This window comes from Pongo pygmaeus, chromosome 6, assembly GCF_028885625.2.
Source record: "Pongo pygmaeus isolate AG05252 chromosome 6, NHGRI_mPonPyg2-v2.0_pri, whole genome shotgun sequence".
NCBI classification, from domain to species: domain Eukaryota; kingdom Metazoa; phylum Chordata; class Mammalia; order Primates; family Hominidae; genus Pongo; species Pongo pygmaeus.
In genome coordinates, this window is record NC_072379.2 from 142,149,322 (window position 1) to 142,176,769 (window position 27,448).

At 45.9% G+C, this 27,448-nt stretch overlaps 1 protein-coding gene across 2 annotated transcripts; it reads right to left on the reverse strand.

Moving 5' to 3' along the window:
* Window positions 1–68: 68 nt before the first annotated feature.
* On the reverse strand, window positions 69–21,310 carry KEL (Kell metallo-endopeptidase (Kell blood group)). 2 transcript variants are annotated; one of them, XM_054493670.2, is made up of 19 exons: window positions 21,141–21,310; window positions 20,734–20,810; window positions 20,286–20,427; window positions 19,854–20,030; window positions 17,238–17,362; window positions 16,761–16,907; window positions 13,435–13,497; window positions 13,154–13,342; window positions 12,778–12,926; window positions 11,479–11,608; window positions 5,152–5,262; window positions 3,586–3,684; window positions 3,267–3,344; window positions 2,731–2,831; window positions 2,434–2,544; window positions 2,224–2,291; window positions 1,823–1,992; window positions 1,382–1,477; window positions 69–355 (listed from the first exon to the last, which is right to left on the reverse strand). In XM_054493670.2, the coding sequence occupies exons 2-19, from the start codon at window positions 20,755–20,757 to the stop codon at window positions 194–196; spliced, it is 2,142 nt and encodes a 713-aa protein (XP_054349645.1). In that variant the 5' UTR covers window positions 20,758–20,810; window positions 21,141–21,310; the 3' UTR covers window positions 69–193. The 2 variants fall into 2 exon arrangements, with proteins under 2 accessions (XP_054349645.1, XP_054349646.1); XM_054493671.2 differs by lacking the exon at window positions 2,434–2,544 and having other exon boundaries at window positions 21,141–21,291.
* Between the last annotated feature and the right edge of the window lie 6,138 nt (window positions 21,311–27,448).

Here is a 27,448-nt window from a genome sequence, read left to right on the forward strand (position 1 = left end):
TTTTCTCCCGTGCAGTTAATGACTTCTAGGCATAGAACATAGCAGGAACAAGTCATTAAGAGACAAGCGGAAGCCAAGTGCCAGCTTTTATTTTTGGAACAGAAGCGGAAAGGAAATCTTGCTCTGATTCCATGGATGTGACCAGGGAGGTGTTGGTCGATATTTCTGTGCTGTGGCATCTTTGGTAGCCAAGTTACCAGAGCTGGCAGCGGCTGGAGGGGTTCAAGAGAGCACCATGTGCACAGCGGAAATATCTGGCAAAGGCTGGGGTGCTGCTGAGGGGCCCGTGGACTCGGAGGTGTGGAGGGCTGTGAGTGTCGTGAGAGTCCTGGGGGCTGGGCTCCCTACACATCACCTGAGCAGGAAGAGAGGTCATTGAAGGCGGAGGGTCCACAGGACAAAGCTGACCTGGTGACAGGGGGTGATCAGGGACAGCAGACAAAGAGGGGAACAGGGGATCAAGTGCTCCAAGGGCCACATGGAGCATTTGAAATGTATAGTTCATTTAATCTGGCAATAGGAGTCCAGGAGGAGGGCCTGGGCTGTGTAATGATACCATTTATCAATGACAGAGAGGCAGGGTCTAGCGCAGGAGCTCTGGGGTGAAGTCTAATCTAAGCATGTTGAAGACCTGCCACCTGAGTCTGTTGAGGGAGCACAGAGTACTTAAGGAGGTGATGTCAAGTGGGCACCAACGCCTAAGGTCAGGTGTCTGAAGAGGAATGTGGCACACAGTCAGCCTGTTGCAGGCTTTTTTTTTTTTTTTTTTTTTTGAGACTGAGTCTTGCTCTACCACCCAGCCTAGAGTGCAGTGGCATGATCCTGGCTCACTGCAACCTCCACCTCCCAGATTCAAGCGATTCTCATGCCTCAGCCTCCCAAGTAGCTGGGATAACAGGCGCCCGCCACCAAGCCCAGCTAAGTTTTGTATTTTTAGTAGAGACGGGGTTTCACCATATTGGCCAGGCTGGTCTTAAACTCCTGATCTCAAGTGATCCGCCCACCTCAGCCTCCCAAAGTGCCAGGATTACAGGTGTGGGCCACTGCGCCCAAACACAGGCTCATTTTTAAGGCATCTGTATTTTGGGGGTATGACAGGAAAAAAAAAGTTGGTCTCCTCCTCTCCTGGAGGAACCTGGGAATAGAGTTTTTTCTACCTTTTGAGTTGTGGGGGTGCTGAATTAGGTAGAAGAACCTGTAGTCATCTGAGGGGTGATTCCAAGGGGTAGGGAGGGAAGAGAAAAGGTAACAGTGAGGACATCTGCAGAAGAGGGTTTGGGGTATTTGATGGAGTGTCTGAGGAGGGGAGTTCCATGAGCTTCAGTAATAAGGCATTCAACTGACATAAAGCAAGCTGTGGCGGGAGGTGGCCGCTGCCTACCTGGGCATAGCTTCGAAAGAAGATCTGCTGGGGGCTGAGGTCCAGGCTGGGCAGGACAGTCTCCCCACGGTGCCGTAACAGCCTCTTGCTGTATGCCTGGGTAGGGGTGGGTGGAGAAGGGCCCTCAGGCTCTAGACTTGTGGCCATTTGAAAGTCCCTCCACACAGTACCCAAAACCCATGGCCCTTGCTCACTGGTTCTGCACTGACAAATTGATCTGAGCCAGAAGAAAGAGTACTTCCCAGAAGACCTATAGATGTCCTAAAACGGAGGATCTCTGGGGTAGGAGGGGGATCCCCAAGTTGCCATCTGTTCAGTGGGGATGCGAAGGGCAGAAAGCCATGCAACTGTACTTGCGTCAGGAATGGTGGAAGGAAAACTTGAGGACATGTTTTCTAGTCTGCCAGTACACATAAACTGTGGCCCTTGATGCTTGCATACCTGCAGCGCGATGGCTAGCCCCCCAACGTCTGCAGCGTTCTCCAAGAATGTGAGGGAGTCATTGAAGGAGGTTCCACTGGGTAATGGAAAGGCAGCATAATGGCGCTTCAGGCACAGGCGAGCTTCCTGGAGGGCATGGGTGTCACAGGCCGGGCAGCCCCCAGGCAGTACTGTTGAAAATGGGACAAAAGAACATACGGTAAGAGAACACAGGGTTGGTGCTGCCGAGGTGAGGATGTGGGTGGTACCGCAGACTGAACCAGCTCCCAGGAGCATGGCAAAGTTCCCAGGACTGCCCCATCTCAAACCCTCAAATAACCTCCCTTTCCCCTCCAGGCCTCCCTTGTGGACTTCCCTTAGGTTCCCTATAATCCCACCTCCCAGTGGCCCCTGTTACCCACAGAGCTGGTAGAAGATGTGCAACAGCTCGTGGGCCATGATGCTGCCAGCAGCGCCAAAGTTCACGGCTCTAGGGAGACAAGGGCTTGTTTGACCCCCAGAATCTCTCAGCATTTGTGACCCCAATTCTCCAACCGTAAGTCCCATCCATCATAAAACCTGTCGGCCCCTCTTGGGAAACTCCCTACCTACCCTCACAGAGTGACCCATACCTGGGATAGCCAGGGTGGAAGAATGGGGGTTGGAGGAGTCCAGCTGGAAAGACTACCACATGGTCAGATACCGAATAGTAAGCATTGACCTCCCAAGGGGACACCTTCCACCTGTGGGAAGAGGACTTGTGAACTCCAGCCCCCACCACGTATTGCCCTGCCACCCCGAGACCTACACAGTCCCTCCCAACTACCGTTACTGTTCATGCTGCCTGCCCTGAGCCCTGGCTTCCTTTCCTATGAATCATGGATGGGTCTCTCTGGGATGGAGTGCCTGTGTCTCCCCTGCTCTCATACCTGTGTTGGGGGCAAGGCTGCAAGACGCTCTGGACAATTCTAGCTCGGAGGGACCGGACACAGCTCAGGACAGACTGCAGAAAGCTCGGTCCAAGTTGTATCTGGGGAAGAGGCAGGAGGTGACTTGGGCACACAGAGACTTCTATAGATGCATGCTGACAAACACCAATGGGACCATTTGACCCCAAATAGGCAAGCCCTGACAGGCAGGCATCCAGGGATTAGGAGAAAGCAGCCCAATGGCATCACTACACAGCCCACAGGCTTTACACATATCAGCACACAGATGAACATGCCCAGACAAGTCACAGGATGCACGTATGTGTGTTGGCACACGCGTTGGGACCTGAAAAGATTCTGTTCTTCTGCCAGCAAGACGTACAGTGTGGATATTTCCCCATCAACCCCAGCCAGCACCAGGGTAAGGACAGAGCTGAGTCACCCAGGGAAATCTGATTGTCCAACAAAGACAGGAGGGTCAGAGAAGTGAGGAGAAGTCAAGGACTGAGAAGGAGCTGGAAAATACAGGGACCCACATCGTTGTATTCTTGTCGGGCCAGCTCTGGCTTCAGGGCCCATTCTGAAGCCCCCATCTCCACCTGCAGTTGAGCAACCTGGAGAGAGACACAGAAGGGGGTAGGAACACTCTCCGAGTCTACCAGGGGGAATTTCTCCCACTCGTTGCCCTGTCCCAGCCTCTCACATTGTTGCCAGTGTGAGTATACAGCCCATGGCTTCCCTACTTAGCATGTGCCTGGGGGGGCCTTTGGCATTTGCTTCCAGTCCCCATCTCACTTGGTCCAATACTCTATTCCCTGCACAGGCTCCCACACCAGCCAGGACGCCTGGCCTGACCTTGTCCTGGGCCATGTTCTTGGTCTCCTCGTTCATCCAGGGAAGGTTTCTGAGGCGAGTGATGAGGGCATCCCGGATCGCAGTGAATAATTCCATGGCCTGGGGGAGTGAGGTCCGGGAACAGGGGGACGGGATCAGGAGAGGCCTCAGCCTGGCCCTGCCCACAGCTTCTGACCCTTGGAAAAGGCCTTGGCCCCAAGGAGCTGCCTGGGCTGGAGCTGCTGCTAGAGGAGCAGCTCAACTAAAGCAACTAAAGGATCTGTGGAGAAAGGAAGGCAGTGCCAAGCCCACAAAGGGAAGGTGGGCCCTGGCCATCCGTGAGGACCATCAGGGAGATATAGTTCCTTTCCATGGGGAAATAGCCTGATGCGGGAGAAAGACAGTGTCCTCACTCCTGGGGGCAGGAACACCTCTCAGAAATCAGAGGGAGGAGATGGCTGTCATTTTCTCCTCTGGCTCAGGGCTCTTGTTCTCACACTGTCTTTTTTAAACCGTCCACTCCCTCTCCTCATCCTCCTGAGCTCTTCAGCTTCCCAGCAAGTCCCCCACAAGTCTCCCTGGCTTCACAACGTGAGTGTGTACTCACTGCTTCCCTGGCCACCTGCCATCTCATGTAACTCCTTTCTTGGAGGGAAATGAAAGGCAATATCGAGAGCCTGGGCTCTGGCATCAGAATGCCTGAGTTCAAACCCTGTCTCTGCTTTTTGGTAACTGTGTGACCTTGGGCAAGTCACTTAACCTCTCTTTGCTTCAGTTCCCTCTTGTATAAAATCAGGATAATAATAGGAACTAAATGACGCAGTTCATGCAAAGTTCTAGAAAGGGTCCCAGGCATGTGGTAGGTACTCAGAAAGTACTCAGTGGTGATTTATTTGATGTATTTGCTGTCTTCAAGATTATGTCATCTGTTCTGATGTCATGTCATGTGTTGTTAAAAAAATCTTAGCTATAACAGGGAGGAGCCTTAGAGATGATAGTGTTCAATTTTCCTTTTTTTTTTGGAGATGGAGTTTCACTCTTGTCGCCCAGGCTGGAGTGCAATGGCATGATCTCGGCTCACTGCAACCTCTGCGTCCCGGGTTCAAGCGATTCTCCTGCCTCAGCCTCCCGAGTAGCTGAGATTACAGGCATGCGCCACCATGCCCGGCTAATTTTGTATTTTTAGTAGAGATGGGGTTTCTCCATGTTGGTCAGGCTGGTCTTGAACTCCTGACCTCAGGTGATCTGCCCATCTCAGCCTCCCAAAGTGCTGGGATTACAGGCATAAGCCACCGAGCCTGGCTCGATTTTCTCATTTGATGGTTGAAGAAACACAAGACCAGGAAAGTTGGGTGACTTGTCCAAGTGAGAGCATGTCATGGAGAATTCGTGGCCTGAAGCTGAACTGTTTCCACACCAGGGATGGAGCAGGCTTTTGGGTTCCCTCTCTCAGTGGCCCTTCTCTCTCTGACTGCCCAATTCCCCAATCACACACACCATTGAGAAAGTCAAAGTTAATAGAAGAGGGAAGGCTGGGTTGGGTAGGAAGGGGTGGAGGGATGTGGGCTGGGAAAAGCTCTCACATACAGCACTTCGGGTGCTCGGGCCAAAGGCCTCACGAACAAACAAAGCCGCCAGCGTGGGCTCGAAGAACGTGCCTGTCTCCTCCACGCACTTCATCCATCGTGGGCGGGCAGGCTATGGAGACAAAGCTGGAATGAGTGGCTCCTGTTCAGGACTCCTTCCTCATCTGTCTCCCCAGTCTTCACTAGATCTTCATTCCCAGAGGGTGCTCTTTTGACTGGACTTTCTGGGTTTCATCTTTTTACTATCCCTTAGGGTGACACATATCACCAATCAGTACAAAAAAAGCACATCTTCCTCAGAGCTGGTCTCATGAGCCTGGCTGAGTAAATCCTTCATGTTATTGCCTATTGAATTTGACAGCAAGGTCTCTAGGAGGCATCATTCTGGGGTTTCAAAAGTCTCCTGGGAAGAAGATGAGAACCCAAACCTCATACCTCAGCAGTCTGATGTTCCCCCTGTTCCCCCACCACCACTCTACTCCGGGGTCCCAGCAATGACTCCCATCCTCCATGCTTCTTTGCTCAAAACGGAGATTGCGGATGGAGATTCTGTCCTACCACCATCACCCTTATCCTCTCTCCAGGTGGGCATGGTGTAGCGTACTGTAGCATCTTAGAAAGAAAAAATTATCAGAGTAGAACTGGGTTTTAGATGCCATATTGTTTGCTAGGAAAAGAGGACACAAGACAAGACTCCGTGTACAAATTCATAGAGCTGGAAGACTTCCAGCCAAGTCAGAGAGGAGAGAATAGAACAGGAAGGTGGAAGCTTTCACTGTAGAGGCAGGAGGCCATGGACAAACATCCAAGAGGGCAGTGCCAGCTGAGGACCTCAAGAATGAGAAACAGAAGAGACAGACGCTGAGAAGGTCTTGGCGGTGGGCTTGCATGGCTTTAAAAACTTGACCAAGGCATAAACCCGGAGATGACACGGTAAATGGAGACACACACTCAAGGAACCCAGGGACAGGAGGAGGTAGCTGGCCTGAGGGAAAGCTGAGCTGGAATTGATAAATAACAGTTAATATGCTAATTTGGGTTAGGCAGGATGAAGCCTCAAAACTTTATTCCTGTGATTTTTTTACTTCCCAAAGACCTGCCCACAGGAAAGGTAGGAAGGCTGCCACTAATACTGTCCCTGCAGGAGCTAGGCTGGTCCTGGGAATGGAGGGGGTTTATGTGCATCCCACTAGAGGAAACAGACCAAAGAGGCCAGTCTGGTAGTCAATGAAGAAGAAACTCCCAAACCCACCAGTTAAAGAGGTTATCATTTTGGAGGTTGCTGCAGGCCTGGCTGCCCACATCTGTGTTCTATTGCATCTTGAGGTCTGCTAACCTTGTCTCTTATTTTCAGTTTTACTTTTATTTTTATTTTGTAACAGAGTCTCACTCTGTGACCCAGGCTGGAGTGCAGTGGTGCGATCTCGGCTCACTGCAACCTTCACCTCCCGGGTTCAAGTGAGTCTTCTGCTTCGGTCTCCCAAGTAGCTGGGATGACAGGTGACTACCACCAGAGATGGAGTTTTGCCATGTTGGCCAGGCTGGTCTCAAACTTCTGGGCTCAAGTGGTCCATCTGCCTTGGCCTCCCAAAGTGCTGGGATTGCAGGCATGAGCCACCGCACCCAGCCAACCTTGTCTCTGATAAAGAGAAGAGGCTCAGATTCTTCTCATGCTGCATGAGTTGGAGCTCTGAAACAACAGGAACTAAAAGGATGTCCGGGTCTGAAAGCAATTATGGGCCAAGTTGAGAATCTGCCAGCCACATTCTGCTGGACAAGCTTGGCTCCAGGAATACCTCTTATCAGACAGTTGCTACACCTGCAGCAGCAACCAGCATCAGCAGGGTGCCCACTTGAGCTTGTAAGTGTGGATCTGCCTACCCTTCTCACCCCTTCTCATTCTTGATTTGTTTCCTGATGCCCTTTGCTGGAGCCTGATCATTTCTCCAACATGCTTTGCCGTGGGACCTGACTACTGGAGAATACAATCACCACCTCAGACCACTACTACAGCTCTCTCTCAAGATGTGGAATGGTAGTGTATACCACGTTGACTGCAAAGGGAGAGTTAGAAAGAGAGGGAGAGAAATAGAATTAGAGAAAAAAAGTCTCCAAAATATAAACGATAGAAGAAATACTTCAAACCCAAGATAATGAAACTCAGTGGACTAACTTTAGGGCACCAAAAAAAAAAAAGTTGCATATATAACCTCAGAACCACAGATAGTATTTGAGAAACGATAGAAATCAGGACAGATTCTAAGAGTCCAGAGGGAAGCAAAAATTTGACCAATCTTCTATAGGATGAAAGGAAATTTTAGGGATTACAAGCCAACCAGGAATCCTTAATGTTAATTTCTAAACAAAATTGTAGAACAAATCATTAAACAGTTTTTTAACACTTGGAAAATAATGTGTAACTACTAAGGGCTACGATAGGATCACTGAAGAAAAATAATGCCAAAATAAGAAAAATTCCTCTGGCTAAAAGGCTTATGTAACTGAGGCATATGAAAGACCGGAAGCCGCAAACTCCAACAGGGGCCATGCAGAGGCATAACAGAGAACAGCAGTGCAACATCAGAGCTACAGGTCGTGGTGGGGCTACAGAGAGCGCACCCAGCCCCAAGCTGTGCCATGTAGCAACAGTCAGTTGTCGCCACAGGAGAAGGCTAGCCCAGTGTTTCCCAAGCTTCAAAGACACACACACAGACACACACATACACACACACACACACACACACACACACACTGGAAGCCTGAATGCTGGCATGCCATATCCTAGTTTTTGAATGTTGATGATTAATTCAAAGTTTGCAAAAGATTCTACAGGCTAACAAAACACATCTATAGATGAAATACATCCTCAAGCACCACTACCATCCTACCACTGAACAGAGTATTAGCACTTTACTAAGTTTGAGTTATTAACTTAAACCCCTGTGGTTCAGTGACACCAGTTGTCAAAATGAAAACAATATCTAGTCTACCTTCCTCACAGGTTTGGGGATCAGGTGAAATAATACCTTTCAAGTACTCTAAGGCACTACCCCACTCTGTTGGCATTATCTTGATTTAGCCAGGTTTGAAAAACACAGATTGAGTCCTAGTGAATTAGATAGAGAAACTGATGTTGAATGATAGTGCAATTTGAGTGGAGTCTCATCTGGCTGAATCAAAAGTAAACATCAATGGTGAATGATTTCAAGTTAACTTGACATCCAGTGACATTCCTGCTAAGAATCCTAACTACCACTCACTTAGCATTTCCTTTCCTCATTTCCTGTTTTGCTTTTCTTCATAACACCCCTAACATATTTTATTATTTTATTAGTTTGTTTATTGTTTTTCTTCCTTCACCAGGATATGTGGCTGAAGGCAGGATTATTTATTTGTCTGTTTTGTTCATTGCTGCATTCCAAGTGCCTGGAGAAGTACCTGAAGTACACTAGGTTCTCAGTAAATGTTTGTTACATAAATGAATGCATAAATCCATAGCTAGGTCTTCAATAACCTGACCCGATGCCCTTCTCCCTTCAGGATCTTAACAGTAGTCTGGACGAAGATACACTGAATAAAATTGCAAATGATCCAAAGCTGGAAGACCTGAATAAATTGAGATGTTGGGCTGAATATAAATCATTCACATTTAATCATCACAAATGTGAAGTTCTGCTTTTACTTCTCAAAACCCACCTTCCCAAGTTTCATAAAAGAAAACCTGACTTAACAGCCATTTTCATTGACTATAACTCTATTCAAAACTAATCATCCAAAGATGGTCCAATAATGAGATTTAGAAATCTTTCTGTATAAGGGCACTGTAAATTATAATTCATTCAAAAGAATATGATCAGAAGTCGGTGATTAATGGCCACTGAATAGAACCAAACATTTCGATCATATCAAGGCCAAACTCTAGGTGATGTCTTTGATTCCATTCTCCCTCTCACATCACTCAGCATCAGGACATCCCATTGCTAACCTTAAAATATGTTATTTTAAAACGTAAATGAGATAAATCCCTCTGCATGTCTTTATTTCATACAGAGAGAAGCAAAAGTCCTACCAGACCTACTAGACCTTGTATGGTACTCTCCTTCCTGCTCTGATTCCCTCCCCACTATTTTCCTAGTCACTCTGATCCAGGTGCCCTGGTTTCCTTGCTGATTCTCAAACACCTGGAGCACGCTCCAGGGGCATCAGTGGACACAGCAAGCCTAGTCTTCTCCTCTCAGCCAGAGCCACCAGGAGGATTTCTCACCCTGCACCAAGTTTTAGCCAGCCTGCTTCCTGCCCTGTCCCCATTAGTTGATACCCCTTTCTTCACCAGAAAACTCCTTCCTCTCTCTAGACATTTTGTCAGTTCCGCCTCCTGCACAGAGATGCCACTGATCCTTCAAATGCTCCCTGATCTCTCCCTCTTGGGAATTCCAAGAATATCTGCTGTCTAAACCAGGATCCCCTGAGAACACAGCATTTACTTAGTGTACAGTTGTTTTTGCACTACAGGGACAGAGTTGAGTAGTTTGTAACACCAACCACTTATGGATCATGAAGTCAATATTTACTATCTTGCCCTTTATAAAAAAGTTTTCTAACCTTTGTTTGTAGCACCTACTTGTTTCTCAATCCTGTACAGTGTGTGGTTAAAAACATGACTTTATGAGCCAAAACATCTGTTTTGGAGTCTGTTCATTTACTTGTGAACTGTGTGGTCTTGGGAAAGTTTCTTGACCTTTCTGAACCTATTTTTGCATCTGCGAAATGGGGATTAAAAACCTCCAAGTGTTTCTGGAAGATTTAAATGAATAACCTGTCCTAAGTGATGACAGACAGTGACTACTCCATGTATATCAGCTATTATCATTATTATTAAGTGCCATCTTTTATACTATTGTTCCAGAAAGGGGAAGTGGCTTTCCCAAGGTCACACAACTATTTGTTGGCAGAGATTAGTTCAGCTTTTAAGCCCAAGGACAATTATGTGCCCTAATGGAAAAGAAAACGGCTTCAGGACATCTAAGCCTTCTGCATTCTTTAAGCCTGAGCCTCGACATTAGCACTCTTACAGCCTCCAAGAAGTGCCATGAGGCCATGGTGCTGGCATTTATAGGTAGCTGTTTGTTGCCAGGATTTTGTAGCAACTCCAATTAAGATAACTTGGGGCTCTGGTCTGCTTCATCTGAATCAAGAGAAAAGCTGGGCAGAAGCTTCTTGGCGACTCTCCAACTCAAGTGATGCTCCTCAGGAAGACTGCTTTTTTAGCACAACGAGTAAACAACACAGATCCTGGAGCCAGACTGCCAGGGTTCAAATCCTCACCCCACTAACTTACTGTCATACCTGAGCAACTTCCTTATCTTTCGTGCCTCTGTTTCCTCCTCTTTAAAATAGGAACCAAATGGCATCCATGGTACCTCATGGAATTGTAAAGATTAAATCAGCTAATAGATCTAAAGGATTTCAAAGAGGGTCTTGCACATCATTAGCTCTTGATAAGCAATAACTACATTCCAGTCCCTGTGAATACCTTTTTCTTCTCTGAATTCCACAGCAATTTTAGGTTGCCAAAGCAGAGAGTTTCTCCAAGGCAGGGAAATGGCCCACAAATTACTAAGAAAAAAAATCCAGTGATTTTTAAGACTAAACTGAGGCCTTCACTGAGGTTGGGATGTATCCAATGTACTAGACTCTTCTGCTTGCATTTGGATATATCCAACTTCGGATTTCAAGATTCTCAGCAAAGGAGCATCTCTGCATCTTATGTAATAAATAGACTCTGGTTAGTGAAGTGCATTTTCTACCCAGGCCCCTCCTTAGATATATCCACATCTGTGCCACAAAGTCTACATGTGGCCCAATGGATCCCACTGGATGTCAGAGATAAACTCTTTGTGAAGCACGTTTGAACACGGAATCAACTAGACATAAGGAAGGCCACTGCGTAACATATCTCTCTCTCATCCCAATAAATTGTAAGCTCTAAGTCCAAGTTGTCCTGACCAAATAGTGTAAGTGTCATGACAAAGAAAGGGCAGTTTTGATAATATCAGAGTTTTATATTTGAGCTCAAACACCCAGCAAGAAGCCAGAGAGGTAGTCAGGCTGGGAGATATGTGCCTGAAGGTCTGGCACGTGCGTGGCATCTTGGTTTTCAAGTTAAATTTTGTCTGTCCAACTTGCCTGCTTCTATGGAAAGCCAAGACATGAAGGGGCATCTACCATCGTGGCCCCCTCCCTGAGAGAGAGATGCCAACATTTACCCCTCAAAAGAGTAGATACTCCTTTCGAGTATCTGGACAAATACACCGGCTCCTCTCCTCACCATGGGTGGTTGCTCTGTCAGTTCCCGCAGTTTCTGGCTGAGCTTTCTGCGTGCCTCCTGGAATTGACTGTCCAGGGCTGGAGAAAGGGTCACCACCAGCCCTAAGATCATGTGGCTCTGCAGAAAGTCCCTATGGAGACAAAAGAGACCCACACATATACCCCAGGAATCTGGGGATGCTTCAAGAAGAGCTTCTCCTTGTGTAAGTCACCTTGATACTCCTGAAGGCAGCTCCTTCTCCTCTGTATTAATAACTGTTTTAACATGCACCCAAGTCAAAAAGAGCTTTTCATGATGTAGGTTGGGGTGGGATCTAGCTCCTTAGTAAAAGAAACTAGACGAAGAGGCAGCCTTCAAAGTCACAGGGAAAGAAAATTCTGGGCTAGATGGAGTCTGGACTCATGTCATGAAACAGATTCTGCTTCCACAGTCAAGATATCTCAGGTTATCCTCAGATGTATCTCATAAGCATAAGTAAGCTGGTCTCTGTGACTGCTCTGTGCTCCACTGGCAATGCTCTTGCCAGGGCTGCATTGCACCCTTTTGTAAGCCTGCTCACTGCCATGTAAATGGGCAGCTACCTCCCTCAAAAAGGATTTCTAGATGCTGCTGCCACCATGAAGAAGGCCCTTAGGTCCAAGCCCCTGGAAGAAAGCCACTGCTTTCAGGTGGTAACCACCCAGGTATCAAGGGAGGCAGAGAGCCCAACAAAGAGCCACTCTTTCATGTCCCCAACCCCAACACCCCCTCGATTTCCTGATACCAGCAGAAATGTTCTTAGACATTGTTTCCCATAAGAGCTCCAGAATCTTCACACCACACCTGAGGAATGGCCCCTCCTCTTCCTTTCTTCCCCTAAGCATCCCCAGCCTTCACCATCTTCATCTCCTCATCTCATGTGCCTCCTTCTCCTGCCCACAGTCCTCAGCTGCTAAAAAGACATACATACACTTAACTGTCTTCTGTGTCTGGGTCTTCCAGCATCTTCTACAGCTCAGAGGCTCTTGACTGGCTGGTGTTCTACTCTCAGGAAACCCCATGTCTTGGCTGACCCTGCGTTCTTCATGTCGTGTGTATCCTCCCTTACTCGTGCTCCCAAGACACATCCTTCTTGATCCCTCCGTCCTTTCTGTGCCACCCACCCCACGCTTCTCTGCCCCCACAGGTGGCAAGTTCCTCTTATCCTCCTGGGAGGCCCTTACCAGCCTGCCTTCCCCAAGGTTTCCTTTGCCCCCAAGATCTACGGTGCTCAGGCTCTCCTCCATTTCCATGATCTCCCCAATCCCACCTGGGGCGAACCTCTGCTTTAGCAGCATCTCCTCCACCAGTTGAGACATGTTTTTCAAATATTCCACGTCATGGACCACGAGGGACTGAGAGGGGCTCAGGGACATCGGTGTGAATGTCGCTTGCAAGCAGGACAACCAGTCGATGGCAGGGGCCATTTCCTTAGAGGAGGGACACAAAGCTGAGGGGGAAAAGGAAAAGAGAAGGAAGGGGAAAGGGCTTCCCCTTGGGTGTGAGAAAAAGAAGAGAAGAGGCTAATTGGGGGAGGGGATGGAGCCAGAGACAGAATGAAAAGGAATTAAGGGCACTAGGAAGAAGAAGGAAAGGAGGTAATGTTTGGGAGGAAGGTCCTCATGCCCACAGTCTTCTGGCCCCCAGTTCCAGGCACCTTGAGCTGGTTGATAGTGACCATCTGGAAGAGCTTGCCCTGTGCCCGCCGCTGCTCCAGGGGCCTCAGAAACTGGAACAGCCGTGAAGTGATGGAGATTGACAAGGAAGAGTGTTCTTGCACCTTGCTTGTGTCTCCTCCCAGCAAGGTTCCCAGCTGATTCAGGTAAGTCAGGTATTCCCGAAAGATCTGGAGGAAGGAAATGTCAGTCACAGGTGCCAGAGGTCCCTGCCTTTCTCCTGGCCTCAGAGGGCAGGGCCTTTGTCCATGTGCCATCTTACCTGGGCATAGATCTTCTGTTCTTGATCTTGTTTGAGGGGAACATCAAACTCTGGCTGGTCTATCTGGACACAAGAGAGACTGGAGAGAAGCAGGGAGCATGGCAGATGGAGAGGGCAGGTGTGGGGAGGTGGGGAATATACCATGGGAGATGGCCTTGGGAGATGGACATAAAGATTGGACAGAAGAGAAGCAAGAGTACAAAGAAAGGGAGGGATTAAGGGTTGAGGGGCATGAGAAGAAGAGTTTAGATGTGAAAATGGGAAGAGATGGTGAGTATTACACCAGTGTGGGTGTGCCCAGCAAGGCAGAAGCATAATAATCAGCATCCTAAAAGGAGTTATTCCTCGTCTCAGGAACAGGGCCAGAGTGAGTGAGGTGAGGAACCTGTCCCAGGTACAAAATCTAAGAGGTACCAAAAACTCAGTAATCAAACTGCAACCTAACTTAGTAGCCATACCAGCTGATCTTCAGGCAACCACAGGCTGTCAAGTGATCAGACCATGCCCATTAAAGACAATTGCTAAGCTGTAACCAATCAAGCTGTTTCTGGGTGTCACTTCCTCTTTCTGTAAATACTGCCTGCCTACATTGTTGGGTGGAGCTCTCTGAACCTCTACTGCTTCAGGATGCTGCCCAATTCATAAATCAGTCTTTGCTCAAATAAACTCTTTTTTAAAAAAACTCAGTAATCAAGATCAATAATTAACATTTTAAAAAATCAAAATTACTACCAAAAATGTATGATAAATAAAATCTCAAAACTTTGCTTGTCACGGACTTTTTTTCCCCAAAAAAACATACTTTTAGTCAATTTTGAAAAGAATCATGATGTGTTCAAGAAAAGTCCTCAATGTATTTTTGATTCATTTTGAAAAAAAAAAAATCATTAGTATTTTCAAAAAGATTCACATAGAATTTTGTCCCATTTTTTGGGAAAAAAAGCATAATCTCATTTCAAAAAATTCATTATGAAGAAAAGTTTGATATTTTGTTTCATCATGTATTGTTGCATTGATTTTGATGTTTTAGGAATATTTATTAAAATACTATTTATCATGATACTGAGTTTTGGGGACCTTCTTAAATTAGCACCCCAGGTAAGCACCATGTATATTTCACCTTAGTCTGGCCCTGATGAACCCTTGATTCTATTCTGAAGATCTTTGCTTCTACTCTTTCCCTTTTCTTCTCCAATTTCAATATCCCACTCTTATCTTGAGCCATATACTTTTCTTTCTGTCTCGAAAAAAACTTTCACTTGACCCTTTTGCTACATTGTATGTCCACAGTTCAAAGAACAAAAAAGCATCTATGCCCATTGTTTGCACTTTCTTATCTTCCTCCTAAGCTCCGTACAGTCTGTGTCCACTGCCATAACTGTTTGGAAAGTATCTCTAGGTATCCAAGGGTGTCTTCTCATTCCTTCTTCTCTGAGCTGACCCCTCCTTCCTGAAGCTCCTTTTCTTTCCTTTGTGGCCCACCATACTGGTCTAGCTCCCATCTCTCCAACAGTACTCACTCTTCCCTGGCTCCCTTCTGCCCTCAGTCTTTGGACTTCTCCTTCTGTAGTCCATTCTTCCTATCTGCTTTTAACCCAAGAGACTATCCAGGCCCACACTGATGATAATCACCCTCCTCCCATTCACACTAAATCAAAACAACGGGATCACTGTGCAATCCCCCACTTTCTTTCTTTATATCCAATCAGTCACCAAATCCTCTAGAAACAGCATGGACTATCATCACTAGGGTGAAGTTGCCTAAATCCTTGTGCCTGGCTCTTTCTTTCCATTTCTACCTCTATCTCAGGGCCTCAAAAATGCTCATTTAGTTTCCTCAACACCCCCAGACTGACCTTCAAAACTGCTGACTCTATGCACAACCATCAAAATATTTGCTCTATACACAATTGTCATAACAGTTGGATGGCCTCAGTAGCTCTTTTTTTTTTTCTATTATGTCAAATGTTTCACCTCTGCCTGGCTTCTTAGAAATAATCAGGCTCTACCTTATGTCTTCAGTCTCACTTTTACCTCTCACTGCACCCCACCTTGCCTCCCAAATCCTCAACTAAATAGATCAGCCTCCTCACTGACTCCACGGAGGAATCACACCATTCCAGGTCCTCCCCCTGGCTCAGAATTTCCAACGCCCCATAGCTTCACCTCCACTTGCGTGAATTAACCATGTTTCAAGGCTGGCTTAGCTCACCTTCTCTCATTCTCTCCTCTCTGAGCTTCTCCTTAACCAGATCTTAACTGGCCCCCAAAGGCCACATCAGTTAAACTCCTGAGCAGACTGTTTAGAACTAAATTTTAGAACACCTCATAATGATAATCAATTCTTCTTTTGTACTTATCCTCTGGTAATTTTGTGGCTCTTTTGACAGTAGGGTCCAAATGTGCAGATAGCATTACATTGTTTAACCACAATAGTGATAGCTCCAGTGTTTTTATTTAGTTACTCACTCAACAAATACCTAGCAAAACCTCCAGCTACCTGGCCCTGTGATAGGTCCTGAGAAACAAAGGTGAATAAAGCATGGTCCTGTTCTAAGTGGCTCACAATCTTCAACACAGAGTGATAAATGCTGAGAGCATGAGGAAATGAAAGGAGGGAGAGAAGGGCTTCACCTAACTCATAACTAGGGTGTCGGTGAAGACTTCCTGGAAGAGATAATAAAGCCAACATTTGAAAAACATGTAAGTTTTCCAGGTTCAGTGTGGGGGATGGTTGCAGGCACAGGGAGTAGCATAGGCAAAGAACTGAGAAATATTCCTGGAAGCAGCAGTGAGTCAGCATGGCTTGGGGGTAAGGGAGAGAAGGAATGTACAGGAGATAAGGCTGGAGAAGTGTGTAGGGGTCAGATCACAAGGTGCTTGCAAAGCTTTACTAAAGATTAGGGACTAGATTCTGATGACCTGGCAAGCCACTGGGTCACTGACAAGCATTTAAATACAGACAGTAGCATAGTTAGTTAGCCCTTGGTTTAGAAAAGTTCCCTCTAGTAAAAATAAACAGTAAATAAAATGAGGGCAATCCTAGAGATAGGAGGACTGGTTAAGGGGCTCTGAGACTAATACAGATTAACAGTAAGAAAGACCAGGCCTACTTCTGTCTTCCCAGCACTGGCTCTGCTGCTCCATTTCCCACCCCCAGCTAATGTCCCTGACTTTCACATCAATAATTTTCCCTTAAGGTAGGGTTGTTTCCTATAACACACAGGTGTCCTCTCTTCCCAACCTGCAACCTTCCTCTAAGGGATGATTGGCTAGAGATGGAGGCAGGCCAGGTCCAACTGTGTCTTTGCCAGTGCATCCCTCACCTGGATGACTGGTGTGTGTGGAGAGGCAGGATGAGGTCCTAGGTAGGCTCTGAAGAAAGGGAAATGGCCATACTGACTCATCAGAAGTCTCAGCGTTCGGTTAAAGTTTAAGGAAGTCCATTTACCAGAGATGCGCCAGCCTCCAAGCTTTAAAGGAGAGAGAGGGGGCTGAGCATAAGGATCTGTGGAGCCCATCCCCCATTGTCTGGATCGGCTCTTACACAGCTGCTATTGCCTGACCTCTGCCCTGGGCCCTTCGATTCCTCTAGGGAGCCACATCTATCCTTTTTTATCTGCCTTCTCCCAAGGTCCTGATACTTTCATAGGGCATAACCATTTCCATCTCCATCTCCGTCCTAGAACCTGGGGGGCCCTAGGAAGAAGACCCACCCTCTAGAAAAAAAAATGGCAGCCCTAAGCATGCATTGGTCCCATATGTTATGTATCCAGAAAAGTTAATATCCCAACTTTTCTCACCTCCTCAATAACTTGTCTGAGGGGACCAGTCCCTGCAGCTTCAATGGCACGTGTATCCATGCAGGAGTTGTAGAACTGGAAGGCTTTCTCCTCCCCAGAGCCTGGGTGCCAGAAATTCTGGGCCTCTAGGAAGGAAGAATGGGAGTGAAGACTAAACTCTGATTTTTTTTATCTTGCCCCAAATTCCTATCAAAGGGGTCTGGGGAGTCATGCCCTATATCATAAGTTCTCATCAGATGGGTTTTATTTGACCCATGTAACATGATTTACTTTCTAACCTGATTCTGGCATAACATTATGAGACAAAGAAGAAAACAAAAATATTTTACCCCAAAACATGTTTCTTTGCCATATTTTGAAATGGCCCTGCAAAGCTGTTTCTTTGTGGAGGAAAATTTGCATCTGTAAAGAATCTCTATTAGCTATTAACATATCCCATTAACATAGCTAGATCTTTTGATTAATGAAGATCTAAACAGGAAACATTTGTCACCTATTGTCTCTAAGGGCAGCCACTATAAGACTTCAAAAGGACTTCGGTCTCTACAATCTTTATCTTACCCTGAACATTCCCTTTCTATCTATTCCAGATCTTTAGACAAACTCAACCAACTGTCAACCCGGAAATGTTTAAATTCACCTGTAGCCTGGAAGCCAGCCCTGTCCCTTTGAGTTGTTCCACCTTTCTGGACCAAACCAATGTATTTCTTAAATGTATTTGATTGATGTCTCATGACTCTCTAAAATGTATAAAACCAAGCTGCGCCCCAGCCACATGTTCTCAGGATCTTCTGAGGGCTGTATCATGGGCCATGGTCACTCATATTCGGCTCAAAATAAATCTTTTCAAATATTTTACAGAGTTTGACTCTTTTTGTCGGGAGGAGAATTAAAGGAGTGGCAACTGGTATAGAGGCAAAGAGGGAGGGTGGGAGACAGGGAGCTTACAGGAAAGAAAGACTCCCACAGAATATGGAAGGAGGGGGAGGAATAGAGATGAGGAAAATAAGAAAGATGAGAGGACTGCCCAATTTGGAATGGATCTACTTGATGAAATGATGAAAGCAGGGAAAGAGAATGAGGAGAAGAAGACAATATGGAAAATAAAAGAAATGTGGGGAAGAAACCAAGAAGGAAAAGACAGGGAAGAAAGGAGAAAGGTAGCAATAAGTGGGATATGGGCAAAGGAGAAAAAAGAGAAATGAAAGACAAAAGAAATGATTGAAGAAATTAGACAAATTCAGGGAACTAGAGAACTTAAAGGATTTGGAGAGAAGAAAACTCATAAGGAAAGTTTTAGCAAAGAGAAGAAACAGGGGAGGACTCTCCTAGTCCAGACTCCTCATCCATTGATCCCAGGAAACAAACACACTTCAATAATCAAATGCAAGTCTCTCTGAATCATCCACCCTCTAATATCTAACACTCTTTTCACCCTCAGTCCCCCTGATATCTATTCATCCCATTGTAGGCAATATAATTTATCCTGAGCATATTTTTTCTTTTTTACCTCTGTGCCTTCACTGAAAGTATCCATTTACCCAAAGAGAGTCCCCCTTCCACTCTTTCCCCATCAAAAAAGGAGGGCAGAGGGGTGCATTTATTTTTCCCAGATTCTAATTGATAGTGTCAACACATTCTTTAGGTTCCCTTGCACTGGAAATGCATGTCTATCTTATGTTCTTATTCCCAAATCCTCACCACCATCCACCAACTTCCTGGGACGCACTTCCAACCTCCTACTCAGTTTCAGTTCATCCTTCTGGTTTTCCTCTCAGTCCTGGCAGTTTTCCTCTCCAGCCTCCATCTGCAGGAACTTTACTTCCACTGCCAATTAACTCAGCTCTTCTCTTCTTCCAGCATATCCTTTGTACTTACCCAGTTTTTCTCTTATGCACAGTGATGAAGCCCTCTCTCACTTCTCACCCCACCATCCTACCCCTTTCATTCCACCATCATCCATCATCTCCAATCATCCATCTCTAACATCCCACTTGTTCCAGGTCAACTTGCTTGCCATGGTCCAAGGTTTCAATGGAGAAGCAAGAAGCAAGAGATCATTGTGAGAGAGGGGAGCTCCAGCATGGTGAGAGGGAGAGGGTAATGTTGACAAGGAGTCATTGGGAGACTAGAGGTTTTGGAGGTCAGAGAATGAGAGTGACGGACAAAAGAATTGAAATGCAGGAGGTGCTGAGGAGATGCTTGTGGAGGAAGACACCATGCATAGGATAGAAACTGAACATTTGGAGGAAGCAACAAAGATGGAGCTTGCTAAAAGGGACAAGTTGGAGAGAATGGAGTAATTATGGATACATGGAGAAGCAAAGAAGATGGAAATTAGATAAAGAAAAAAATGCAGAAAGGGACCAAGATAAATGGAAGAAGGGTACCCAAGGCAAGGCAACAGGAAACAGTGAGAGAGGAGCAAACCCAGGCAGCTCCCGCCATCCTGCCTCTTTTACTCCCCCATCATCTCCAATCATCTATCCGTATAATCCCACCTGGGATAGCGCAAACCAGTTGTTCCACAACTACACAAGGTTTGGAGCAGTCATGGTCGTTCTAGGCACAGAGTCACCCACTTGCACAGAGCATCTTCCACCCTGCTTTCCTCACCCAATATTTTCCGAAGTCGGTTTTTGTTCTTTGTGGCAAGCTGCTGAAAAGAATTATTGGTCTCTTTGGCCCTTCCACAGGCAAAGCCGAAGAAGTCGGTGCAGGGGGCCACACTTGTGTTCCCAGAGGCCAGGTAATGATCCCGGAGATCCAAACACACAGATGTCTCACAGGGGCCTGTGGGGAAAAGCTCAGAGCTGGGAAAGAAGAGGCAAAAAGACCAGGGCTCCCCCAAGGGGCTAGGCAAAGAACATCAGGTGAGTAACTAAGTGCGGAGCTGATGAAAAAGAAATGGTTAGGACGCAGGGAGGAGGAAGAACCATGGGGACCCCAAGGGTCAGGGTGGGCAGAAGCCCCAGGAGCAGGGACTGGGCCCGGGTCCCAGGGCTGGGGGAGGGCTGACTAGGTTAGGGGGTCTGGGATCTTGCTTACAAGGGCCACAGCTCTGGAAGATGTAGCACAAAAGCACAGAAAAACAAAGGAGTAGGCCCAAAATCAGGATAGCTGTCAGCACCCGCCTGGCCACTGCCCACGGCCTGCTCCCTTCCACGGGCAGCCTCTCTTCTGGAGTGCTCTGTGGGAGGAACCAAGAGGTGAAAGATACAAGGTGGAGGGTGTTGAGAGACAGGGTTGGGAAGAAGAGGAGGAGAAGGGAGAGAGAATGAATCTGTTAGTGCTACAGTCCCTTTATACAGAAATAATTATCCCAATTCTTCCTAAACCCAGCCCTACTTTAACTCCCGGGAGATGAGAAAACAAGGAATGTCAACTGTTTTGGGTGATGATGAAGCAGACAGTTAGGAGATGAGTATTTGTGGGATTTTAGAGCCCAGAGTGACAACATCAGTATATTCCAGCCCCAGGAGAGGAGGCCACCTACCTCTTGGCTCCAGAGAGTTCCCATTCCACCTGCCTGGCTGCGTTCCCTGGCTCTTCCTCACTTTGGTTCCCACCTTCCTGAAGTGAGTGGAGGGAGAAGGAGGAGAGAGAAGCTGGTTCAGGAAATGGTGCATTGAAGAGAGTGTTATCAGGCCATTTTGATACCCTCGCTGCCTACCCTGCCCCCACACACATATTTTTATCTCGGAGCAGTGTTCCCAGATGGGTTTCAGAATGAACCCGTCCCCTGAATGTGCCATTTCTCAATCCCTCTCCCATTACCTCCCTCTCTCCCCCACTTTCTACTCTGTAAGCCTCACATTTCCTCCCCTCCAGTGAGGGCAGGACATTTGCACACAGCCACCCTCACCCCCGACCCTAGGCCTCTGACTCCAAAAGGGGACTTACCACCTTTCTATCCTCTGTGGCTCCAGAATCCTTCCTGATTCCACTCTAGGAGCTGATTCGGAGGACTGGGGTCCAGGAAACGGTCCCCCTTCTGACCCGTCCCAGTTCCTTGATCCTGGAGAAGGGACACTTCTGCTGCTCTTTCCCCTTGTCCCCAGACACACAGGACTGGCCTCTGGGTGGAGCCTGCTTATCAGTGGGGGGCACCCAGCCTTCTCCTCCCCCTTTATCTCAGCTTCTCAGGGGAGAAGAGGGAGGGAGTCTTCACTCCCCAAGCAATCTTGCCCTTGGTCTGCTCCTTTGGTCTTGTACTGTGACTCTGCCCATGAAGTTCCTTTATTTCTAAAATATTCTTCATTCTCTCCTTTCTTCGGTATAAAAAAAAAATACGAGGCCCAGTAAAATTTTAAAGAGTTTATTTAAGTAAGAAGCAATTCATGAATTGGGGAGCACCAGACCGACAAAGGTTTAGTGTTGCAATGACAAAATGTCAGAGGCAAGCATTTATTGGGAAGTTATAGAAGCAAAATAAAGCATTATTTGCTTAGTTTGCAGTTACATAATTGCCTTTTTTAGGTAACTTTTTGGAAAGTCCCTAGTCACATAATCATATGTTAGTTGGCTGCTTATCATTGGCTGGGGTTAAGTTTTATTTGTCATAAGCATTTATCAGAAATTGACCCAAGTTAAGTTTCACTTATGTTTGTAGTTTTAGCAAGAATATGGCTATTTTTAAGGTCTTTGGCTTTGTTTGCCTTGGAATTTTTCAGGCCCAGTCTCCATTTTAATTTTGTTTTCACACCTCTCTGATTGGCTTTTCTGGGATTCATCAATTCCCAGGTCAAATGCCACCTTTCCCAGGAGGCCTCCCAGCTCCATGCCCATTCACACTGTTCCCAAGCATGCTTAATTGTTTCTCTCGGTGTTTCATAGCTCTGCTGGCGGCTGGCAAAGTCATGCATTCAAAAGATCACCCAGCTAGGAGACCCTAATCTGCTAATTATTAGCTCTGTGACAATAAACAAGCTACTTAAACTCTGAGGCAGGTAAGCAAGTTTTGTCATCTGGAAAATGAGGGTAATACTTGCCTATGCCTACCTCATAGGATCTCATGCCTTCTACGAAAGAATAAGGCTTTACTGAGCCCCTCTTTCTTTCATTCTGCTTTCTGTTACACTGATAGCTTGCCTCTTCATCTCCTTATTGATTGAAAACTATGTCATAGCAGGTACAGTGTCTGGTTTTCATTCCTGCCCACCCAAGATGCTTTCTAAATGTTAATAGAAATGAATTGCATTCCAAGCCAGAAATCCTCTTTCTCACATCATATTAAGCCCTTACCTGTGGTCTGAGTGAGGCAAGCACATTTCTGGGGGAAGGTGTTTCAACTCTGTCCCTTGTTTCCACATCCCAGGTAAAAAAAATGTAATTTATTAGGTTAGTCTTGCAAATGATCCCCTGGCGATATTTCCAGATTCCATCAGTACTGTGCTAGGGCCATGGTGCACTTGCCAGGATGAGGGTGGGTGTGGAGAAGTGGAGTAAAGCCATTGTGCCCCCTGGAGCCAGCTGGTGGGGTATCATGAAAGTCATAAAGAAAAGTCAGAACTTCATACATTAGAAAAGAAAGCATTGGGGAAAATAAGGCTTTTGAGGAAAGGTGTGGCAAGATACAATAATATCTAAGAAACGCCGTTGTGGTATTGGGGATCTGGACTGATTGGATAAAAGACAAGAAACAGAGTGGTTAGTTTGGTGTTGCGGGAGTGATGAAGGGAGGGCCCGGCCCAGGGGGATGGCAGAGGGGAGGGAAGTGCATAGAAATAAAACTTGTATGGAATAAAGTCATGGTAATGGATTGAATGGAGGAAGGGTTTATAATAGAGCCACAGAGGAGCTCCAAGTTGCATTTCTGCATGACTAGGGGAATAGTGATGCCAGCGAACAATGGAATTTTGGTTAAGGGTGGGAGCAGGAATCAGAGTGAGGGGGAAAAGCTGACTCAGGATTCTAGAGGTGTTTGGTCTGTGTGGGTACATCCTGATGGTGCCTCCTCTTCAAACTTCCCTTCCACAGAAAGTCCAATACTCTCCCCATGGGCTTTTAGCTTCCTTCACACATATTCCCTTCCTCACTCCTTTTCTATCAATCAAAGCCCCTGAGCTGATGTTTCCCTAGGAAAATGATAATGGAAACTACTTAGATTAGATAAGAGAAAGTTGAAGATGGAGAGTGCTCTGTGACATTCCCCTATGGACAGCCACCACAGCCTGGACTTAGGTTCTCTCCCTGTCAGAGAAGCTGAGCCAGCCACAGGGATAGGGCAGCACAGCTGCCGGGTCCACCATTCCTACTCAGCTGCCTCCTGAAGGCCAAGCAACCTCCATCCTGGGAGCTGTCTCAGGAGCAGGACTTCCTCTTATCACCCATATCCTACTCCATGGTGAGTCATCACCAGCACAGCCATATCCAGTCATGGGAGTGCAGCAGCCCCGAGAAGATCTAAGCAGATCTAAGCCCCGAGAAGAGGTGCGTTAACAGCTATGGCACATGGACCACATTTATCTTTGCGGATGCTGCCTCCTGCTTGCCTTAATTGTCCTATCTGTTTATTCTAATTCCAGGAGCTTCTGTTTGATGCCATAATAGAATCAAAATAAAATATTGGTAATAATAAAAATAACCACTTTTTACGGAGCACCTTCTTTGTGCTAGGAATGTGCTAAATGTTTTGCTTGTATGTTTTCCTTCAGTCTTCACAGCAACTTTGTGAGGGAAATAACAGCTTTTATTTTCCCCATTTTATAGATGAGCGGCCAGAGAGATATGAAAGTACAGTGAACTTACTCAAAGTTACAAAATTAATAATTATCAGAACCGAGAATTGAACCAAAGCCTTAACCATTGAGCCTCTCAGTCACTAAGTTTCTGTTTTTTGGAAGTGTCTTCATAGTAAACATCTTCCTTTATCTAAACTCTTCTTTTTAAACTATGTTTTACTGCTTGGCCTTGGAAGGTGACAGTTTTGGGGGCTGGTATTCTCAAACTCTCCAACATCCAGTTTCATCATCTTAAGATCATGGCCTTTGCCACAATGTTCTATCCAAAATCAGCTGCCGTCTACAGTGGATATGGTATCAAAATCAAGGACAGGACATTAATCTGTCTATTGTGACACTCTGAAGTGTGCACATGACTGGCAACTTGCTTCTAAGACCACATGATTGCAGTGATAGCAACTAAGAAGCTACTCCCTAAAGAACAATAAACCCAGTTCTGAGTGAACCGAAGTAAGCCTTGATGTCACAAGCAACGTTGCAGACTTTGCCCAGAAGATGATGGAGAAACAGATCATGGGGGGCAGGTTTTGGGATGTTCTGGTTGCTCTTTCAAAGGAAGCAATACTAGAGAATTGGGGAGCTCCTTTGGGAGAGAGTAACTTGTAAGTTCAGTATACCACAAAGTGGCTTTTGAAATAATTTAAGTGATAAGTAGATGGACCTCTTTCAATATGTGTGTGTATACATATATATATAATATATATTACATATATATTTTTTGAGACTGAGTCTCACCCTGTCAGCAGGCTGGAGTGCAGTGGCGTGATCTCAGCTCACTGCAACCTCCGCCTCCTGGGTTCAAGCGGTTCTCCTGCCTCAGCCTCCCAAGTAGCTGGGACTACAGGTGCACGCCACCATGTCCAGCCAATTTTTGTATTTTTAGTAGAGACAGGGTTTCACCATGTTGGCTAGGATGGTCTCGATCTCTTGACCTTGTGATACACCTGCCTCGGCCTCCCAAAGTGCTGGGATTACAGGCATGAGCCACTGCACCTGGCCCAATATTTTCATTTTTATATACATTTTTCTTTTATAGATATATGACTCTAAGAAGACTAAATACATAGCCTCTGTATTTTTATTAAATCAACTAAAATATATTAAACAAATAATAGCTGTACTGGTACTTGAATATGTCAAAAACTTGAAGAAAATGCTCAGAAGTATGGAGTTTTAATCATGTGCGGGTAGAAACAGCTCAAAAGGAGGATCTTTGTCCTTTTTTCTTTTCTTTTTGGTATTTTCTAGATGCCATCACATTTTTCTTCCCAATCCAACAGGTTTTGAAGGTAGTACTCTGAACACAGAGACTCTAATAAGTTGTATCAATTCAACATATGTTTCCTCAAGAAAATTTACATAAGTTTTTGCTAAAACCAAGGTCTTAGTCAACTACTACCATAATAATGCTTTGTTACAAACCACCCGAAACTCAGTGGTTACAGGAACAAGCATTTATTCTTTTTTTTTTTTTTTTGAGATGGAGATTTGCTGTTGTTGCCCAGGCTGGAATGCAATGGCACAATCTCGGCTCACTGCAACCTCTGCCTCCCAGGTTCAAGCGATTCTCCTGCCTCAGCCTCCCGAGTAGCTGGGATTACAGGCATGTGTCACCGTGCCTGGCTAATTTTGTATTTTTAGTAGAGACGGGGTTTCTCCATGTTGGTCAGGCTGGTCTGGAACTCCTGACCTCAGGTGATCCACCCGCCTCGGCCTCCCAAAGTGCTGGGATTACAGGCGTGAGCCACCACGCCCGGCAAGCATTTATTCTTGTTTAAATATCACTTGGAACAATGAGAAACAAAAGAATGGGACAAGCTGTCCCATTTGCTCCCTCTTAGCAAATGTACCAGTTACTTATTACTCCATAATAAACAACCCCTTATTTGGTGCCTTAAAAAAAATAATTGGCTCTCCATTCTATGGATTGGCAAATTAGGAACAGCTGAAGTATCCTCTGTGCTCATTTGCATCTTTGGTTTCACGTAGCAGGCCATTTCAGGGCTACCTAGTCCAGGATGGTCTCATGCACATGGTTCTTGGTTGGCTGGGGCTGTTGGCCAAGGTGCCTCAGATCTCCTCCATGAGGCCCCTCTAGCAGGCTAGCTTGGGCTAGTTCCCATGGCAACTAGATTCTAAGACAGCAAGAGTAAATGCTGCAAGGCTCTGGAGACCTAGGCTTGGAAGTTATACAATATCACTTCTGTCATATTCTATTTGTCAATTCAAGTCCTAACGCCAGCTGAGATTAAAATAAACCCCACCACTTGAGGGGAGGATTTGCAAATAATTTGCAGTCATGTTTAATATGCCACAGTTTTCCTGTGAAGCAACCTATCATGAAGAGATCACTGAACCAGGGAGTTGGAAAACTTGGTTTTCAGTCCTACATCAGTTTTAAAGTAGCTGGGTAATTTTTACCTACTTTTTTTCACCTCAATAAAATCTAGCACTGAAAACCTATGTTTCTAGATTTCTAGTCTGGTCTCTATTTCTTTTGAGGGGGCCTTTAAGGTCCCAAGTCTTCTAAAGTCTCTTAAGTTTAAGGTCAAAGCATTAGATCAATGTACGGTAACTGATTCTCTCCCCCTTAAAAATTACCATAGATGAAAGAAGGAACTATCTAAACCCACTAACCCAGTCCTGAAAGTGCTGGCCAAGGAGATTAAGTAGAGGGTCATATAGCAGCTATTGGGACTCTTCTTTAGGAGATACTTGGTATTTTTCCATTGCCTTGGCATGATTTGTTGTTGTTGTTGTTCTGTTTTGTTTGTCCCTTCTTCTATTCTGCTGCCTAGAAGGAAGATGTTTCCTTCTAGGAAGATAAGGATGACAGGAATGAGGTTCACACTTGGGGGAACTGTTAAGCTCTTGAGCTAGAAGGAACCCAGCATCTGGGTGCTATGGACGTTGTGGAGAAAAGTGGCCATATCGGCTCTAGACTGCATCTCTACAAACTTTTACATGAGAGAAAATTACTATTTTCTTTAGGCTACCGTAGTTTCTTTCTATTACTTAAGACTAACTTTAATCCTACTAATAGATAAATATTAATACCTAAGATAAATGAGGTTTGACAATGTCTACCTATTCAGTGTTGTTAGATACAGATGACCATGTTGTGAACTGCACAATTTTAAGGATTGACAATTACATGAACTAAAATGTGCATGGTTTTCTATAGGGTTGAGCCACACAACAACCTTGTACCTAACAACTAGTATGATGTGGAAAGAGGAAGTTCATCTCATACATATGTGTTATTCCTATACTTCTTGTTGGTTCACTCAGAGACCTCAATATTCTTGCTCAAGTTGTTCAACTTGTGTTTTTTCTTTTTTCTTTCTTTTATACACAGGGTCTCGCTCTGTCACTCAGGGTGGAGTGCAGTGGTGCAATCTTGACTCACTGCAGCCTCAACCTCCCAGCTGTATGACCTTGAATTGTACACCTCTTTTTGAGATGGGG